The sequence below is a fragment of the Nipponia nippon genome, unplaced genomic scaffold (assembly GCF_047370975.1).
Source record: "Nipponia nippon isolate SJK-2023a ecotype South Korea unplaced genomic scaffold, ASM4737097v1 scaffold_29, whole genome shotgun sequence".
Lineage (NCBI taxonomy): Eukaryota > Metazoa > Chordata > Aves > Pelecaniformes > Threskiornithidae > Nipponia > Nipponia nippon.
Window position 1 is genome coordinate 6115865 of NW_028262346.1, and position 20935 is coordinate 6136799.

The following is a 20935-nucleotide window of genomic DNA, read 5'->3' on the forward strand; positions in this document are numbered from 1 at the left end:
CGAATTCCTTGTTTTGCTTTGCTTGTGTGCATGGCTTTTGCTTTACCTATTAAACTGTCTTTATCTCAACCCATGAGTTTTCTCACTTTTACTCTTCTGATTCTCTTCCCCATCCCACTGGGGGGGAGTGAGTGAGCAGCTGTGTGGTGCTTAGCTGCTGGCTGGGGTTAAACCACAACACCACCATGGAGCATCCTCTCTTTCAGCCCTTCAATACATATAAGCATGCACAGGGGTTCATGAAAGAGAGATGCTCCTCTTATACTGGAGCTCCTGTCTCCTCCAAAACTTCTCAGCTACAAAGAGTGTCAGCAGCAACAGGCAAACCTTCACTTCTCTTCAAGTCACAAAGAGTTTTACTGACTATGGGGCTGTCCTACAGAGCTTCCCCAAGTAGCAATACAAGTACTGAGAGACAGTTGTCACTCCCACAGATTTTCAGACACTTTCTGTTCACTTTTGCTAGCACACCTGTGTGGGTCATGGACAGGAAGAGACATGACTCCTGACAAGTATTTCTGTGTAGTACAGTGAGATGACTGATTTCACCTGAAGTTTTAGTTTGATAGAGGAAGCTCAGGACGGTACTAGTACTAAAATTGAGATCAATAAAAATGCTGTGGGTGTGGACACACCATACATCAATATAATTCCCCTACTTCAATACAGTCAGTTTTCCCAATTGCACGACAGTTTAGAACCCTTTCTTAGAACCCGATCCCTCAGGACCAAGAGATTGCATTTGTGTCATCCTTCCTTTTAAAAAAAATGGAAATTCCAAATAAAAAAAGATCAAAAAACTAGACAACAAAGAAAAGAAACCCTCAAGCTCCTGTATAGCAGTCAGTTTTACTCATAATATAACCCCTGTTTTTTCTGTTGGTTCTGTCACTCTTGACAGCTCTACAGGGTAAGGTTCATATTTTTGTTTTGTGCTAATATACCACCTATATATACACATCATCAAAGCAACATGCCCTGCTGCCCATGAGGGAGACATTATAGTAATGCAAGTAATTACATAGTCACAGATGTTCAAAAATCCATGCAGTACAATAAAGGATCTTGACAGCTTTTAAGTTATTTGCTTGACAACTTTAAAGTTACTATCTTTAACACAAACCTGGAGGACTAAAGATGACTACATCATCTAGCAACTTGGACATTTCTTGTTCCAAAACTGCAAGAGTAATCTTTCCACTTTGTTCTAAGGTGCTGAGAAACTGTACCACCTGGCGAATGTATGCTCGGCACTTCAGTGTTGCATCCTGTTAATCAAAATTAAAATCAATTAGGAAAAAAAAATCATGCCTAGAACTCTTTCCACACTCCATAATATACAAAAGCAGAACATTGCAAACAACAAGAACAGCTCAGAGACACTGCAAAACCAGTTCAACTTACAAGGTGGATGTGACTATCTGAAGAAGCACCAAAGCCTGCTGAGATTTTCAGGAGCTTCACTATCAGTTCAGCTGCAGCATCCTTAGCAAGGATGACAGAGGGAGGGTAGTGACTGTTGCAGTAGCTGATGATGCTTTGGTAAGATGAAATGCCCACAAGCTGCCAAGGAAGGGAGCTGGTCTGCCCAAGAAGATTTATGAGTGGCGATTCCTGAAGATTTAAAGACATCAGTCTAAGCTCCACCTTCTTTGCTGTTTTAAATTAATATTCACAGTACTCAATATTGGAAGGAAGCCCAGACTCCAAAATTTGAAGGAGACTTAGCAGAAACCTCACAGAAATAGATGGCCACTGGGATTCTGGCTGAAAAGCAACTCCTCATTCAAGCAGCAAGCCAACACTTGTATGTCATCTCTAGCATTCATGTAACAGTATTCAGACTGCTGCAGGAGCTCTAACCAAGCACAAAAGTCAGTGAGAGACATTAAAATTTGACATGTAAACATGTAAACATGTAAAGACAGCTAGAAAGAAATGGAGACCATACAAGGTAAAGTAACTTCAGTAGAGGTTTAAAAAAGGCATTAAAAAATTATTTAAAAAAAAATAATTAATCTAAGTTCACAGCAGAACCAGGGACAGAAGCCAGGTCCCTCAATTTTCCATTCACTGAATCATCTACTAACCTGGGGGACTCCTCAAGTGCTTATTCTCATAAATACCATCCCGAACAGTACAGCAGTCTATAGCGTCCCCAACTCACACAGGCAGTGCAAGTATGCAGATAGAAAAGTCTCTGTCTACAAGCAGCAGAGCGTCTAGCCTCAGCTACCACCATCCTCCTCTCATGGGTTTGTATACATCTGCAATACAAAAGGGCACCCCCTGGACACTGAGAAGCACCAAATTTCTCCACATTATAGAATGAACAAATACTGGAATTGTGCTGACGGCCAACACAACCTAAAGACTTAAAGGATCCAGAACTAACCCAAATTAGACTACATCAACAAGAATGTGACACTGGTACATCAAGTACTTCTCACGTTGCTCATGCACTGGAACATAGGGTTGAGAAAGTTTGAGATTTAGGTCAAGGTGTCACAGGAGTGTTCTGGGAGGTAAAAAAAATTAGTGACAGCATATCAGTGCTGGAGGCTAGGAAGGAATTCCTGAGGCTGACTCATACAATGTACAAACAGGTATCTTTTGAATCTTGAGAAGCTTCTGATAAGCAAATACATTAAGGTCAAAGCACATGAACTCTGGTAATTTTCCTACGCTGGAATACAATTTTGATCAAAGGCTGCTGGTCACATCTTGACGCAGCATCTCGTAATGCCTCAGAGGAAATGGAAAAACGGAAGACATTGCAATTGGGAGAAAGCTGACAGATGTGAAATGGGACTTCTTGAAAGTTACCCATCCCCTCTGGAAGAGTCCTCCAGAAGCAATGGACTGAATCAGACTGTGTTAAATCTACCCACACAGAGCTCTTAGCAAAAGCAGGGTTTGGAAAGTTCATCCTAACACTCAATGTTTCTCTTCCCTATTCCAACAATTCAGAAATACTGGAATGCAACCATAAATGGGAAAAGCGCTGAGAAATCAGAGATGATCAAATCCCCCTTCAGAGCAAGGGAACAAGAAAACTCAACTAAGATTCAACAGATAATGTAATCTGACCCCAGTAATTCATCAGAAGCAGACAGTGACAAGCTTCTTGAAGATATATCTGGTCTTCAAGATATTGTTACATCACTGTGACTTGTCATCACATCCCGGAAGCAGCATTCAGTCGGCGAGGCACGCGGCAGCAGCAACGGTAAGTCCTGTGACTGGACGCTAGATTGGGGTGGAAAAGGGGGTTTCCTGTGCCGGGGAACCTGATAAAGAGCCTGGTAGGGCCCTCATGCCAAAGGAAAACCGGCTGCTCTCGTGAGCGAGGCAGGCAGGGCTTGGGTGTTGCTGGGGCAACTGCCGGAGATTTAAACGGGCCCCTAGGGAGTGCGAGTGACCAGGAGCAGCAAACAGGGCATGGCGCAGTAGTTTGCGCGGCAGTTCGCGCAGGCAGAGCGAGCAGGTAGCTGGCGAGCTCTCCTTGTGGTCTACACTCTCCTGGAAGAGACTTAGCCATGGTTTCTACTCGGACAAGAGCCATCGCCAGAAGGGATGTGGCGACGCAGACGGAGCTCCCACTCAAACATGCAGCCACCCAGGTCTCTGGCTGCAGGGAGTGCCAGAGCCTTGCTCTGGTGATGGGGTACTGCCGTGACAACACCTGCGTGAGGTGCGAGCAGGTGGAGGATCTGCTCAGCATGGTGGCAGAGCTGAAAGAAGAAGTTGCAAGATTGAGGAGTATCAGGGTGTGCAAGAGGGAGATAGACTGGTGGAGCCACTCCCTACCATGCCTGAGACGAGCACGCCAGATGGAAGCATCAAGTGAGGGAGAGGCTCCCCTGCCCTCATGCCATCAGGCAGAGGGAGGGGACCCAAGAGAAGGAGAAGGATGGATGCGGATCCCAGCTCGGCGCAGCAGGAAAATCCTCTCCCGGCCAACCTCACCCCCCAAGGTGCCCTTACACAACAGGTATGAGGCTCTGGAACTTGAGGGTCAGGAGGATGAAGATACAGACAGTGATCCATCCAAGGGGTTGACTAGGGGGAAGCAGTCAGCCCCACACATTACAACGGCCGCTGGTAAGAAAAAAAGAAGGGTAATTGTCATAGGTGACTCCTTTCTGAGGGGAACCGAGGGCCCGATATGCCAACCAGACCCATCCCATAGGGAAGTCTGCTGCCTCCCTGGGGCAAGGATAAGAAACGTTACCAGGAAGCTCCCCAGGCTGGTGAAAGCTTCCGATTATTATCCACTAGTGGTTGTTCAAGTCGGCAGTGATGAGGTAGCTGATAGTGGCATCAAGACAATCAAAAGGGACTTTAGAGAGCTAGGGCGATTGCTTGAAGGATCAGGAGCACAGGTGGTGTTTTCCTCCATCCCGTCAGTGGCTGGGAGGCATATGGAAAGGAACAGGAAGACCCACCTCATCAACACGTGGCTCAGAGGCTGGTGCCAGCAGCGGAATTTTGGGTTTTTCGATCATGGGGCAGTTTACATGGCACCAGGCCTGCTAGAGACAGATGGGGTTTACCTGTCGCAAAGGGGGAAAAGGATCCTGGCCCAGGAGTTAGCTGGCCTCACTGAGAGAGCTTTAAACTAGATGCGAAGGGGGAAGGGGACAAAACCAGGCTTGCTAGGGATGAGCGTAGGGGTGGCATGCCTGTGTTGGAGAAGAGATCTATAGCCCAATTAAAGTGCATTTACACCAATGCACGCAGCATGGGCAATAAACAGGAGGAGCTGGAAACCATTGTGCGGCAGGAAAACTATGATGTGGTCGCCATCACGGAAACATGGTGGGATGACTCACACAACTGGAGTGCTGCAATGGATGGCTACAAGCTCTTTAGAAGGGACAGGCTAGGAAGGAGAGGTAGAGGGGTAGCCCTGTATGTTAAGGAGGGTTTTGACTGTCTAGAGCTCAACGATGGTAATGATAAGGTTGAGTGCTTATGGGTTAAGATCAGAGGGAAGGCTAACAAGGCAGACATCCTGGTGGGAGTCTGTTATAGAACAACCAACCAGGTCGAAGAAACAGATGAAGTATTCTACAAGCGGTTGGCTGAAGTCTCACAATCCCTAGCCCTTGTTCTCGTGGGAGACTTCAACTTACCAGATATCTGCTGGAAATACAACACGGCAGAGAGGAAGCAGTCTCGGAGGTTCCTGGAGTGTGTGGAAGAGAACTTCCTGATGCAGCTGGTAAGCAAGCCAACCAGGGGAGGTGCCCCGGTGGACCTGCTGTTTACAAACAGAGAAGGCCTGGTGGGCGATGTGGTGGTCGGAGGCTGTCTTGGGCTCAGCGACCATGACATGATAGAGTTTTCAAATCTAGGAGAAGTAAGGAAGGGGGTCAGCAAAACCACTACCCTGAACTTTAGAAGGGCGGACTTTGGCTTGTTTAGGAGCCTGGTTGAGAGAGTCCCTTGGGAGGCAGTCCTGAAGGGCAAAGGAGTCCAGGAAGGCTGGACGTTATTCAAGAAGGAAGTCTTAAAGGCGCAGGAGCAGGCCGTCCCCATGTGCCAAAAGACGAGCAGGCGGGGGAGAAGACCGGCCTGGCTGAACAGAGAGCTTTGGCTAGAACTCAAGAAAAAAAGGAGAGCTTACCGCCTTTGGAAGAAGGGGCAGGCGACTCAGGAGGACTACAAGGATGTTGTGAGGATATGCAGGAAGAAGATCAGAAAGGCGAAGGCCCAGCTGGAACTTAAACTGGCCACCGCCGTTAAAGACAACAAAAAAAGTTTTTATAAATATATCAGTGACAAAAGCAGGGCCAAGGAGAATCTCCCTCCTTTGTTGGATGCGGAAGGTAACCTTGCCACGAAGGATGAGGAGAAGGCAGAGGTACTTAATGCCTTCTTTGCCTCAGCCTTTAATAGTCAAGCTAGTCATCCTCGGGTTTTTCAGGCCCCTGAGCTGGGAGATGGAGATAGGATGCAGAGTGAAGTCCCAGTTGTTGAAGAGGTGGCAGTCACTGACCTGCTCCTCCACCTGGACACCCACAAGTCCATGGGGCCAGATGGGATCCACCCAAGGGTACTGAGGGAGCTGGCAGAGGAGCTGGCCAAGCCACTCTCCATCATCTATCAGCAGTCCTGGTCAACCAGGGAGGTCACAACTGACTGGAAGCTAGCAAACATGACGCCCCTCTACAAGAAGGGTCAGAAGGAGGATCCGGGGAACTACAGGCCTGTCAGCCTGACCTCAGTGCCAGGGAAGGTCATGGAGCAGATCATCTTGAGTGCCATTATGCAGCAAGTGCTGGACAACCAGGGGATCAGGCCCAGCCAGCATGGGTTTATGAAAGGGAGATCCTGTTTCACTAACCTGGCCTCCTTCTATGACAGGGTGACCCGCTTGGTGGATGAGGGGAAGGCTGTGGATGTTGTCTACCTGGACTTTAGTAAGGCCTTTGACACTGTCTCCCACAGCATTCTCCTGGAAAAGCTGGCTGCTCATGGCTTGGATGGGTGCACTCTCCGCTGGGTTAAAAACTGGCTGGACGGCCGAGCCCAGAGAGTGGTGGTAAATGGAGTCCAATCCAGTTGGCGGCCGGTCACAAGTGGTGTTCTCCAGGGCTCAGTGTTGGGGCCGGTCCTGTTCAATATCTTTATCCATGATCTGGATGAGGGGATTGAGTGCACCCTCAGTAAGTTTGCAGATGACACCAAGGTGGGTGGAAGTGTTGATCTGCCTGAAGGTAGGAAGGCCCTGCAGAGGGACCTGGACAGGCTGGATCGTTGGGCCGAGGCCAACTGTATGAGATTCAACAAGGCTAAGTGCCGGGTCCTGCACTTGGGTCACAACAACCCCATGCAATGCTACAGGCTTGGGGAAGAGCAGCTGGAAAGCTGCCTGGTAGAAAAGGACCTGGGGGTGTTGGTTGACAGCCGGCTGAGTATGAGCCAGCAGTGTGCTCAGGTGGCCAAGAGGGCCAATGGCATCCTGGCTTGTATCAAGAATAGCGTAGCCAGCAGGACCAGGGAGGTGATAGTGCCCCTGTACTCGGCACTGGTGAGGCCGCACCTCGAGTACTGTGTTCAGTTTTGGGCCCCTCACTACAAGAAGGACATTGAGGTGCTGGAGCGTGTCCAGAGAAGGGCAACAAAGCTGGTGAAGGGTCTGGAGCACAAGCCTTATGAGGAGCGGCTGAGGGAACTGGGGTTGTTTAGTCTGGAGAAGAGGAGTCTGAGGGGAGACCTTATTTCTCTCTACAACTACCTGAAAGGAGGTTGTAGAGAGGTGGGGGTCGGTCTCTTCTCCTTAGTAACAAGTGATAGGACGAGAGGAAACGGCCTCAAGCTGCACCAGGGGAGGTTTAGGTTAGATATTAGGAAAAACTTCTTCACCGAAGGGGTGGTCAAGCATTGGAACAGGCTGCTCACTGAGGTGGTTGAGTCTCCATCCCTGGAGGTATTTAAAGGACGGATAGATGTGGTGCTTGAGGACATGGTTTAGTGGTGGGCTTGGCAGTGATAGGTTAACAGTTGGACTCGATGATCTTAAGGGTCTTTTCCAACCTTAACGATTCTATGATTCTCTGATCATACGGAGTTAGGAGGGGAGCATTTTATGGGAAGAAATAAATGTTTGCAAAAGCAGTTCTGAGTAAGGACTGAACAACACTTATTTATAACTCCTGAGAAAACATGTTCAAGCAGACAAATAAATATTTTCCTTTCAGACAGCTATTAAAAAAACTGTGCTCAGATCAAGTGCTGCTCCTAACCTCACAGGGACTAATCCCATTGCCGAGTTGTGCTTAACACAATCAACTTGAAGTGTGACCAGTACTGAAGATCAGGTTGGAAAACATCACGAACATGCACAGTAAGAGACAGAGCCAGGCATAAGCTTTTCATAAATGAATGATTCCTTACCATCCCTCCACACATTCACGTTTGCCACTCAGAAAAAGAAGCAAGGCACAGCAGAGATTTACGTGACTGGCTGTCACTTAACTCAGTGAGCCTCCCAATTCTTCTCACAGCACCACAGGTGCTACAAGCATGAAGGCCACATTCAGTACTGCTCCTGCGCTCACAGCAGACTGCCTGAATCAAAGTGGGCTGATGCTAGACACCCTTTTCACTCAGGCTGTCAGAAAAAGCTTCACCTTAAGTTATATATAATATTGCATATATATACATATATGCATATGTACTATATGTAAATTCTTGCTAATACTACCTCTACTTTGCATGTGCTTATAACTAAGGCTCTCCAAAACCAGGAAAGAGAAAAGGAAACAGACATTTTAATTAAGGGCTGGCCTAAGAGACAAGAAAGATCTACTATGCAGTATCCCATATTTAACTATGAAAACAACTGCACAGTAGTTTTACATAACAATTTTTTTTTTTAAATATTAATGAAACTAACATACATATTTGTTCTTTCTAAAACCCAGAGAGTCATTTTGTAACTCCAGGAAACTGTCTGTATTTATTTGCCTACTCTTTACAACACTATTGAATGACAGCACCTACAGAAGCTTCTTAAACAGCAGCTCTTCTTTTCTCACAGAAGTTATACAAAATACCTCACATAAGGATTTACTCTTGGCCATCTCTAGAACATTGTTTGGGGTATTTTACCTAGGCACTTCCAAGATAATAATTCTGGAAGTCAGAAAGTTGTCACAGCCTGTGTCCTTGCTAGCAAAGGATTATTATTCTTCAAGACAGACAGGTATGAAACTTTTCAAAAATTACCTCTTTGCCTATAAGTTGTTCCTCCTTTGCCAACAGGACCATCATATACAGCAAACAGACAATCATGTTGTGAGTCTGAGGATGAGGGTTGGGATTCCAGGCATCAGAGAGGACACTGACCCAGTTTATTTCACATAAAACATAACCCAAGAATAAGAAACAACTCTTGGGGCTGCCTCTTTCAATCTAGGAAGGAGAAAGGAGAGAGAAAAAAAAAACAAACCAGGTACATAAAACAATGTAAGATACAAATACATTCATACTTTTCCACTCCTTAGCCAACCATAAATCCACAGCAGCATTTTAGATTGGCAGAGGAGCAGACAGACACTGCTTCTCCACCATTTTGCCCCCCACCAGAAGAATGGCACATATAACTTTCTAAGCCTCTCAAACAGCCAGTACAGAATACCAAGCTACTGCAAACCAGAAAGAAATAATCTATTACAAACTCTTAGCTGCATGATTGGATCCATTTCTCTTCACTCTAAGAGAAACTAAGAAACTCTGAGCCTGTTTAGAACTGCATGAAGAACTCATCCTAAACAGATAAGCAGTAAATCCTGGAGCACTTCCATGCCTATCTGCAGGTTTACATCGTCTCAGACAACTTCGAAGTGAGAACACAGAAATAGTAAAATATATTAACTCTAACTAAATACATAGTAAATATATATGTAATAATTGAGACATTCAGATAGAGCAACAATGGATTACAGAGACTGCCAGCTTTACAGCTCCCCACAACTTTGTATAAGACTCCATAGCACTCCTTCACAAAAATCATCAATCACAAAATGAGCAGCTGTGAATACTACAACAAACTTTAAAAGCTTACTTGCTAAAGCACTGTCTCCAGCTCTCCAGTTATTTTCAAGGACAACACTGATTATGAACTTAATTCAACAGATGCCAGTGTACTCACTTTAAAGAACTCTTCCATAAGCATCTGGTCTGGATGCATTTCCTTCCACGGAAGCCTTCTGAACTCAGTATGGAAAGTATAGAGAATAAACTCAGGCATTTTGGGGGTGGTGCAATATTCACAGTAGTGCATTAGATGTAACCAGAGAGCCCCAAGGTGGCTTGGCAACAGCTTATCTAGATTCAAAGGATATAGTTGAATTAACAATATAAAAAATTCCGGGAAGCTTGATTACAGAAGAAAGTCCAATTTTGAAGACGAAAAGCCATAAATGCAAGTTACATCAAAATACGTGTGCCAAAGAAAAAAAAATCTGCACTTTAAGCTTTTAGATTTTTTTTCCTCCAAATCAACAAGTGGGGGAGCTTAGGATTTCATGCCCTTCCTCGATCTTTTGAAGAGTTGCTGGACAATAATCTGAAGTCATAAAATACTCCTTCCATGTAGAACTTCATTGTTTTTATGTAGGGTTTTTTTGTTTTGTTGTTGGTTTTAAAAAGATCTTATGAATCTGGAATCTTATGAAACATGCAATGATATGTTATTATTTATTTATTTCTACAAGATAAGTTTGAATCTAGTTCATTCCTAAAGGTCGTTAAGAGGCATTTGTGAAATTAATTTTTTTCTATTCCTCTGTCTAGCTACACATTAGGCACAATAAGCAATACTAAATAGGAGTTCATAATGGTTGGTCCTGGAGATTAAATTACCCCCAAGACTCGCAGTCGAGACACAGGTATTGGTCATCATGACATGCTACTGAATATGTTATACAGGAACAACATACAGCCCTGGAATGAAGTCATGCAATTCTCAGGACAGCTCATTTTGTTTTGTTTTCCTTCACATTAACTTTGTTATCTGACAGAAATGCATTTATCAATCATGTTATCGACCCTTGCCAAGGAAAACAGCTGTCTTTTAAGGATGAAATACAGAAATGCTCCCAGCACCACTGCAGTGGTCATGTTGGCTAAAAATTCATAACAAACAAAATCCCCTCATGTCCCACATCTCAATCAAAATCTTTTTTGGTGTAATAGAACAGAAAGTGTCACTGCATTAAAACAGCATGAATTTCACCTACCTTTAAAACTCTCGTGCAAAAGCTTGATGCAATCTGTAAACAAACAGACCACGGTAGATGCTACAAGAGTGTAACTCTCTAACCAAGGGTAACAGGGCTGGTTACTTAAAAGAAGAAGTGAAGCAACACAAATTTCAGTGCTGAGTTACCAGACCATAAACAGATCATAAATACTTAAACGATTTAAATATTCTAAAGCATAGTAAATCAATATAGTAGGTAGTACATAGTAAATCAATATAGCAGGTATCAGCAATCCTTTCATTCAAACTCAATTCTTTAGAACTGCCTGTTTCTTCCTTAGAAGAAGTACATATTTTAACGTCACACTGAAGATCCACGATACCATTGAGTAAGCAGAGATTACTTGTTTGATATTTCATAACTGAATTAAATACCAAAAAACAGGAATTTCTGAATGACAACACATACCACCTGCAGTCAACCTTCTAACTAAATGTTGGAGGTGTGCTCACAGCTCAAAAAGCTTTTAGCTTTGGAAGAGAGTCAAATTTAAGTGTATAACATTACAAATAACTCTCCATGTGAAGACAGAGGTACACAAGACAATAGATCATCATAGGACTGATTTGGTCCAAGGTTTCTTTATGTACCACTGGCATTTGCGTTTGTATTTGTTTGGCACTTTTGGTTTGTTTTGTTTTAAACTAAGAAGTTATCCGTATTACGGAATCTTAAAAAAAAAAAAAAAGGAATCTAAAATTTAAATTTGAGTGTTTCCAGAACTAAGTGCAATTCATATTTTTCTCATCTCTGCTTCCTGACCAAAGCTTGGTTATATTTCTTGTATCTAAAACAATTACTCAATCCCAGTCTTGGAAAATTTGATTTAAGAAACTCATGAATTAGTTCCGTAATTGTTAAGGATATGACACAAGTCACAGCTATTTAATGGAAGGTCACAATACAGTCATGAATTAGAAAAAAATCAGATAACAATGAAAGACATTCCTATAGGGTTAAAGTCCTTACTTGAGCAAAAACTCATTTAATTTTAAAATGCAATATATACCTTGCATCTTCCTTATCCAAGACCAGTATCCATGGTTTAAACAATCCAGCAATGACTGAATACAAGGACTGCAATGCTAGAAGAAAATAAAACATAGAAGTTGCTTTTTCCCCCCCCTCAAATTAGCACCAGTGAACATATTACACTTTTCCAAACTTGAATACAATGTCTTTTGCTTATTCCAACATTTAATCAGTTCTTCCTGGTCAAATAAAAATTTAAAATACAATATGCTTATTAGTAACTCTGGTCAACAATATGATTGTTTTAGCAACAATCATAAGCATTTTAGATGTTTTATTAATATCACTTTAACACATCTAAGATTGTGGGTGTAATGATGATTCACACTTTAAACCTGCATATACTAAAATAAAAGGTGTTTTGGCGATTTTCTCCAAATCAAAACCACACCATGACAAAATTCAGTAATCCTTCGTTCCCAAACCTCTGCTCAGTGCAAAAGACTATTTTTCTTTGAAGAAAGTATGATCTCTTCATAAAATAATTTTAAAGCAAGCTCAAATATAAACAAGCTTCCTCCAACAAGCATAAAGATAAAGCATAAAGTCCCACATGGCCATGAAGTAGCATCAACATTTCCCATTTGTATTTTAATGTTATCATCATTGTACAAACGCAGAGTAAGAAGATTTTACTGTATATTTAAATGGTCTTTAACAGAGGAAATTAGAGAAACTGACTGCCTGTTCTTAAGTAATTCGCTTTTAAACACATTACCTGCTAGAATTCTGTTACTGCCAACAGGTTCTTGGGCTAAATTGGCAACTTCAGTGTCAATAAGTCGTTTAATAAGATACTCCAGAAATGTATTCACTTCAGCCACATAAGGACTCCATTTTGAAAACAGGCCAAAAGTCCTGAAGTCCATCAAAGCCCGTCGGAGTTTGCAGAAAGATGTGGAAAGCCATTCCATTGTCTCTCTAACCTGTGAAAAGGAGGAAACTATTAATCAGCTACAGAAAGACTGCACAGCAGTATTATTTGTCACTGGTGGGCATCTGCTTCAGCTGAAAAACATAATAAATCAACCAAAGAGGCACCCACCTGTTCTGCAGAGAGGAAAATTTTTGCTGCATCCCGCAATACAGGACTTTCAGTAGAATCACTTTTCTTGAAGCTTCCCTGTTTAGTCACTGGTGAACCACATCCCAAAGCTTTAAGTGATGCTTTCCAACAGTCAGGGCTTAGCAGCTGCTCTGATGAGCCTTAGGAGAAAGAGATGGGAATGCATTTGTGAAAATCAGGAGAAGGATATTAGTCCGTTTCTCAATACAAGTCAGAAAAGGTTGAAATCAGAGCTCCCTACTACATAAAAAAAATTACATAAGGCATGAGTTTGAAAGCTCCAAGTTTAAGGGTGAGAGGTATCTCTAATTCCCGAACATAAGTAATTTAACATTCCCTGTTGGCATCCACATGCTCTCTTCTTAGAGAGTTTCCCAGGCACTTTTAGTACATCTCTGGCTACAAACACATATTAAGAGACAGTTGCTGCCTCAGCGCATATGGTTTGACAGAAAGGAAGTACTTTTGTTCTCATTTTAGAGGCACAGCAGATTATAGGTAGTATCTAATGTCAACCAAGACATTTTCAGCAGATTTCAGTACCAGTCCCAGGTCCCCATAATTCCAGTTCTCGGTTTGACATTGAAGGGTGCTCAAGAACAAGGATGCTGCATTACAAACTGTGGCATAATTATAATTAATTAAAGTGCTTCCATTAATAGAAACCTCTCCTCCATCCTTCTCCTGTAATATGGGCTGAAAATACGTTGTCACTGATGCATGTACTTTGATCTGCAGAAGAGTGTTTCTTCCTAGCAGAGCTATGTCTAATAAAAACATATCACATAGCATGCACATAAAAGTGCATAGAGAAACTTAAAGTTTAAATCATTCCGTATTTGTTGCTATTTAATTCTACTGCATGCAGTTCATATTTTTAAGCCAGAAGAGTTCTGTACAAAAGGCTTAGTATGCATCGATTCGGACACTCACTTTGCATAATCAATCTTAGGAAATCACTATAGTGATCAGGGAACTGACACTAGAGAAGGTTAGTCCAATGCTTGCAGAAGATATTAAAGGGCATCAAAATATCTTCTTCAGGTTCAAGGCCACATGCATTGAAAGCCAAGTGAATAGACTCCAGAAGCTTGGTACGTTCAGATAGAGGTGGCTTAGCAACGCTTAGCCATTGCGTAAGGTCAAACTAGAACAGAGGACAGGAAGCATTTGTAAGTATAAGCTTTAACAGCCGCCACACCTTTAGGAGAAGGGAGAAATTGTCAGGGGAAAAAAAAAATCCTGAAGTTTTTATATATTTAAGAAAAACCTAATGAATTTGCACCTCATTAGCCCTAATTCAAAACCAAGGTAATGCTCTCCAAAGGTTATGATTTTAGCATATTGCAGAAGTCCCTGAATTTATGAAACAACCCTTGGCAGGGGTTCTCAGATTCATAAAAAGATGTGTATGAATTTCCACGCTTCAGTACCACTGCCAAACAAACACTTACAAGCATTAGACTGGGCTAATCTCCATAGTCCATACATTTTCAGGTGGAGATGTAAAGCTTTTGTAGCCTCCAGGCCATCTGTTCAGACCTAGGTCAGCAGGGATAATGCTGATCATTGCCACTAAGGACAGCTCAGTCATGCCCAAAACAGACTGCTTGCTATTCACAGCTGTCAAACCCTAATTAATAAGAGAATCAGAGTGATATCAAAGCCTAAGTATAATAGTAATTTCTCCACTGACAATACACACAGACAGTATCATGCAGCCCTGAAACAAGAGATGTACAAATCACTTGCTCTTACCTAACTCTGCATGTTTTAAGATAGGCAGGAAGGATAGGTGCCAAACAGAGATGGAAGATTCAGACACTGTTCCAAAATTTTTGTTTGTTTGTTTTTATTTTTAAGATACCTGGGATTCACTGGCTATTCTGATGAATGTCTCTGCAGAGATATCAAGCAGAAGCAGACATTGAGAGCCTGCTTTAATTTCAAGAGTGCAATGAAAAGTAAGCCCTAGGAAGCACATACTGATACTATCTGGGCTAGGAAAGGGTAGTTTAAGCTTCCTATTTGCTTTTGCCTCCAGCCCCTCTTGAGCTTAAATACAACACATACCATTCAGGATGAGCAACACAGGTCTATAGAACCTGTCAATGTTATTTTAAGTTACCAGATTTGCACCTCTTTCTTCCTTAGCCTAAAGTCACAGTCTTTAGGGAAAGAACACCCACAAAAGCAACCCACAAACCAGACGCAGTATTCACGAATGCTTTACCTTTGTCAGCAGCATGAAGACATCATCACTGTTAGCCTCACTCAGAAAGGCCACGACTTTTTCGTATAAAGTCACAAATTCACTGGGAGAGGCAACAGGAGTGAAGTAAGGAGAAAGGAGAGTACAGAGCCTTCGATTCTGCAGGATTGTCTGGAGGAGACGTTTGCACTCTGACTTGGTCCCACTGATGAACACCTGAGGAAATCGGGAATGGTGAGAAAAAAGGCCTAGTGAATCTATTAGAAAAACAAACAAACAAACAAACAAACTCTTAGAGCTTTTTGTTGAGACAAACACAATTTTGTCCTTTTAAAAAAAGAAAAAGTTTTCTGAAAAATGACAGACTGTATTAGGTCAACTTCAACTAAATACTGCTGTTCCACAAAATACAATGTAAAATAAATATATTTCCCTAGCACACTTAAGAACAGCACTTGACCACACACACACTGCACAAAAATACCTAGAAATCCAATTTTTCTGATGGGTTAACAAAAGAAAATTAATCCAGATTTCAGCAGCCCTGCCTGACATTAGGAAAAGTTTAAACAGAACTATGCCCATGAAGAGGCTCTTCAGCACCTCAGCTGTTAGAGGTGCTTACGTACAGCTGCACATGAAAACAAACTGCATTTAAGAGATGAAAATAAATGCCTGGTCCCAAAGCAGAGGCTAATGCTTTTTCTTGGAGCACCCACATAATGTATTCCCCACAGCAAATATTACCAGAAACAACAAGCACTTATGTGCTCTACCAGCAAACTTCCAGCTAACTCTCTACACAAAGAATATTTATTGCAAGGCTGTAGAAGAGAGGTGTCTAAACACAGAGGCTGAGAAGATTTATGTCAGCTAGAAAATGATCGATAACAGCAAAACCTATGCCAAAACACTCTTTTATGCACTGGAAGTATTCAAACTTTAGTTACCTGCCCAAAAATCCAGCCTACCTTAGCATTTAACTAACACAGCGAGCATTTATTAGCACTAAGCAGGCATCTCTGAGCAACAGTTTTTATTTTGCTTATATGCAAGCTTTAACTCTCCTAAAGATTGTGTATATTATACAATAACTTGAAAGGAAAATGGGATAGAAGCTTAGAAGTCAATTTTCAGGCTTCTGAATGTTTTATACCCCCAATATCAGCAGACAATTGGAATAAGCATTAGGCATCCAAATATCAGACAACAAACTCACTTGGCCTAGAATCTCAATGCAGGACGTGAAGAACTGCCTTGTGGGAGGATTGCGTTGAGTTTCATCACACACATATTCCACTAATGTAAAAAACAAACTAATTCCGACTTTCTTAATTGCAGGCATAGGCTGCACCTTGTAGATATTTATTAAGGCCCTGCAAAAAAAAAAAAAAGGCAGATTAAATTTATGTATGGAAAATAATCTGTGACAATAAAGAAAGGCTTCTTGCCAATATTCCCAGCTTACATGATAATCAAGCATGGGTTCACAGAATCACAGCATGGTTGAGGTTGGAAGGGACCTCTGGAGGACATCTGGACCAACCCTGCCTTCTCGAGCGGGCCCACCTACAGCTAGTTGCCCAGGACTATCTCCAGATGGCTTTTGAGTATCTCCAAGGATGGAGACTCCACAACCTCTCTGGGCAGCCTGCGTCACCTCTCACAGTAAAAAAGTGTTTCCTGGTGTTCAGAGGGAACCTCCTGCATCTCAGTTTGTGCCCATTGCCTCTTGTCCTGTCACTAGGTACTTTTGAAAAGAGCCTGGCTCCACCTTCTTTGCACCCTCCCTTCAGGTATTTCTTACCTTGATGAGAACCCCCTGAGCCTTCTCATATCCAGGCTGAACAGTCCCAGGTTTAGCTCAAGTAATTTTGCTGCCTGAAATGGGTACCTCCAAACCTTAGACAGTCTCCATAATCAGAGTCAGAAAGTGATCATCAAAAGATTTTTCACAGCATAGTTCCAACAGGTTATTTCTCCCTCAAATCATGTGTTCGTCGTGTTCGTCATGTTCTTAGGCCATCTCAACTATATCTGTAATACAAGAAAATTTAACCTCATTTTGCTTAACAGGCTCAGGATTAAAAGAATTAAAACAGAATCAATCTTTTTTTGTGTATTGCCAAGTAAATGTTTTATTGCACTCAAACCCCCATCTTCATTGAGTCTGAATTAAAACATCTGAAGAACATGCAATTCCACAGATGTAAATCCCAAGAACTAGATCATCCACAGAATTTTTCAGATTAATGATCAAGAATGAACATGTACAAATAGTAAACAAATATCTTCACTTATAGAGGAAGTACACTTTGTAGAAAACTAACTACACTAAAAGAATCCCAGCAGAAATATAGGAGATTGAGAAGAATGGTGTTGCAAAACTGGACCTCTGGGATGAACTCTAAAAGGCCTTCAAGAGGAAGGCAGCCTTGGACTAACCCATTTATTCACTCCCCCAAAAGAAGTGATATTATATAGTCCTCTTCCACTGCACGATTTTGTTTCATATATTGAAAAGCTACTTCAAATCATAACTCTCTATTAAAGAACTATGTCCCGCACTATAACAGGGAAAAACCTACAGAGAGATATTAAAAACATAGTTTAGCCTATGGCTGAGACAGCTGTGGTACGAGTTTGCCATTTCCTGAAGTTTAACATAGCATCTCCATCATCACTCAGTGTGCTTTTGCAGGGTTAGAAGGGCTATTCTAATGCAGAATACAATAAATTGAAGTAGAAAACAATACTGTGTGCCCTGTGGAGGCTGAATGACCAGCAGTTAGCTCTTCTGATAATACACAGAGTTATTCCTTTAGAGGTCTGTGTCACAAACATACAGGCCTCAGGATTCCAGCTTGTTGTCGACCCAAGCTGATAAGCATTATGAAAAACACACAAACAGATGCCACATTTTAACTCTAATATACAGAAAAAGAAATATAAAACATCACTACCTAAAACAGTATCTGAACAACCTACGTTATAAAATTTTCCACACATACTGCTGCTTCCACAACACCCAGAGAAGGTGGCTTCGTAGCTTCTGCCTGCAGTTGTCTCACTTCTTTACACAAAGCATGAAGCTGCTGGCTCACTGCTTCATTTTTATGTTTCCCTTCAAACTAAATGACAAAAAGACATATATTCATTTCAGATAATATCTTTTGCTCAAATTCTTCCATGTTGCACCTATATGTAAAAATGAAGCAGAGCCCAGTAAGAGAACTCTGAATATAGATGTTTTTTCTCTGAGAGTTTTGATGAGATTTATTACATCGTGCCCACGCACACATCCTTGGTCATGTTCCTATTTAATTATCACACACTAATATAATTCATGTCTTTTATGTAAGACTTTTAATCCACAGGGACTGAATCTTAGAGGGGATCAAGAAATTCATATACCAAGCAACATGGGAATACTTCTATAAACATTTTCATGCTTCTATTCCTATGTGAGCGTATTCCCACATTCACACACTGGGAAGCAGTTTAGAATGGACACTATGAGCAAAACAAATTTTATGCAACAACTTATTCTTCAGGAGTTGATCTGCATCTCCTTTTGAGCACTACATATTAGGTATTTCAGCTAACTATTACGTGTGTATGGATTTATTTGGTTAACTGCTACCATTCTTGTAACCATTCAGTTATTTCACTTTCATTATCCATGTCTAACAGCCCCAAAACAGAAGTGATGCCATGTCTCTAACCTGGATTGTTAGAAGAGCTGCTCCTTGGCAGCCTTTATTTGAAGTTCCCCGGCACTCCAAATGGAGGGTGATCTGCTCTTCCCGATTGACGTAGAGCTTAGGTAGTGCGTCCAATATTTCACTATTGAGAGCAACATGCTGAGATTCCCAGAGAGCTGCAGTTCTGAAAAGCATTTATTAATAAAGTTACCAAAATCTTTACTGAAAACAGTAATGCTAAGAATTTATAAGCAAGAGATGGGACTTCAATTTAATGTGCTGTACAAAGACTCATGACACTTTCCTAGAAAACATAAAAGGTTATTAAATGAAATTGAGTTAAAACTTCAAAGTAATAGCACTTCAAAGTAATAAAGAAATAGGTTCATAAGAACAAAACTACTCAAGTCTGCATGAGTTCTTTTTAATTATTCTATATGACAACCTGGAAGGAAATTAAGTACATCACCCTCTGTAGGAAATGTAATTTTCCATGAGAAAAAAAGCTGGACTGTGGGATGATTCAGTTAAAAACAAGCCCACCTAAACTTGCTGCTGGAATTGTTTAGACACATCCTCTCTTGGGCTTAGTGAGTTTTGGGGTGTTTTTTTTGTTTGGTTGTTTTTTTTAATGATAATATTGATATTAAATTACTACATTGGGCAAGAACAGCTATATATTCATCAGCTGTGTTTGAAAATACTTCAGCTGAATTCTCTTAGTAGGAATATTAAAAACAAAGCTTCCTCTCTTTCACACACAAAGCTAATAGTCCCAGAAATCAGATTTCTCTCTTGGGGGTTCCAGAGCTTCACACTGCAGCTACTAGATTAATGCAAAAGGGTTAACTAACTTATTGTCAACAAATCTAGGCTAAAGGGAGGCTTTATTTTAAGAAGTATGCCAAATGAGAACAGAAACTGTAGAAGTTAAATCTCAGCTGATGTAATCTCAGTCATTAGATAAGACTAGTAGTCTTATCTTGGTTAAAGGAGTGGAATAACAACATGATAGCCAAGGAAAAACAAAACAAAAAACAAAACAAAACAAAAAAAACCCACCCAACCACACCAACCAAAACCCTAAGACAAGAAGAAGTCAAGTACTGACAGTCTTATGCCAACACCATAAATGAGGCTGCTGTAAAGGGCACCCAAAGACACTGCTAGACGCGCTAGCAAGGCAGAAGGAAAACAGCTATGTCTTACTTGGCATGTTGCTGCAAGACTTAACGGTCCATGCGCATGAGCTGAATTGCTTCTTTCTGACTTACTAGACTGGCAGAGGAAATAACTGGCACAGGAGCTTTCATCATCTGGAGTGGAAGAAAGGGCTTGGGAGTATCAAACTTCTTCAAATTATTCATTATCCTCTCTTTGGCTAGAAGAGAAAGCAAAAGCAAGTTTTGTCAATAAGAAAAGTTTAGGTGAAACTGAACAAAACCTTTTTTTTGCATGAAACATTTTTAGCAGCAGACATTTCTCAGGATTCTTCCCTTTAAAAAAAAAAAACAAAAACAAACACTTATCTAATCTTCCTATTTTTGTTGACAAAGTTTATTTCACACGTCTAATTTTCATGACCAGCTCCATCACACAAACATTAGGATCCAAGGCCCTACTGTTTTCCTTGTTACCCCCAGCCACTACCTTCTACCCTTCCAATTTTCCTCTTATCGTCCCATTTATTCCCCTCATCTGACAGAGGCTCCCAGACCCAGTCTGCTAAGACAAATTCATCTTCCTTTCCCTACAATTCATCCTCATCTCTAGTCTTGTCAGCTCCAATTCCTCCACAAAGCACAGCCTCTCTCCCGGTCAGTTCTCCTCCTGCTGATTCCCATTCAGTTCCTTTGCCCAAACAGTGCCAATTCACCTATGAAACTATTCCAGTTTCCTTCTATTCCCCTCCCTCCCCTTTTTTAATCAGCCCCCAAAAAATCCAGTCTCATCATATCCTTAATATACCTACCATGACTATTACCCACTTCTGTGCTAGAACAACACTTTCACCATGCCAAAATTCCAGGGAAATAGCAAGGAAAGGCATGGGGGGGGAAACGACACATGACAAAAAACAAACAACAACAACAACAGAGATAAACCCATTTTCAGTTACAAAAAACCCCACTGTCTCTCTCTA

The 20935-nt window shown here is 41.7% G+C and overlaps 1 protein-coding gene across 1 annotated transcript in view; it reads right to left on the reverse strand.

Moving 5' to 3' along the window:
• Positions 1 to 20935, reverse strand: part of EPG5 (ectopic P-granules 5 autophagy tethering factor) — a 76821-nt gene that overhangs the window by 9787 nt on the left and 46099 nt on the right. The window contains 14 exon segments of the mRNA XM_087763650.1: positions 1124 to 1268; positions 1405 to 1614; positions 8740 to 8925; positions 9665 to 9840; positions 10755 to 10858; positions 11788 to 11863; positions 12529 to 12736; positions 12856 to 13016; positions 13810 to 14023; positions 15110 to 15304; positions 16308 to 16464; positions 18077 to 18219; positions 18814 to 18976; positions 20002 to 20173. Of these exon segments, the coding sequence (XP_087619776.1) occupies positions 1124 to 1268; positions 1405 to 1614; positions 8740 to 8925; positions 9665 to 9840; positions 10755 to 10858; positions 11788 to 11863; positions 12529 to 12736; positions 12856 to 13016; positions 13810 to 14023; positions 15110 to 15304; positions 16308 to 16464; positions 18077 to 18219; positions 18814 to 18976; positions 20002 to 20173 (2310 nt within the window).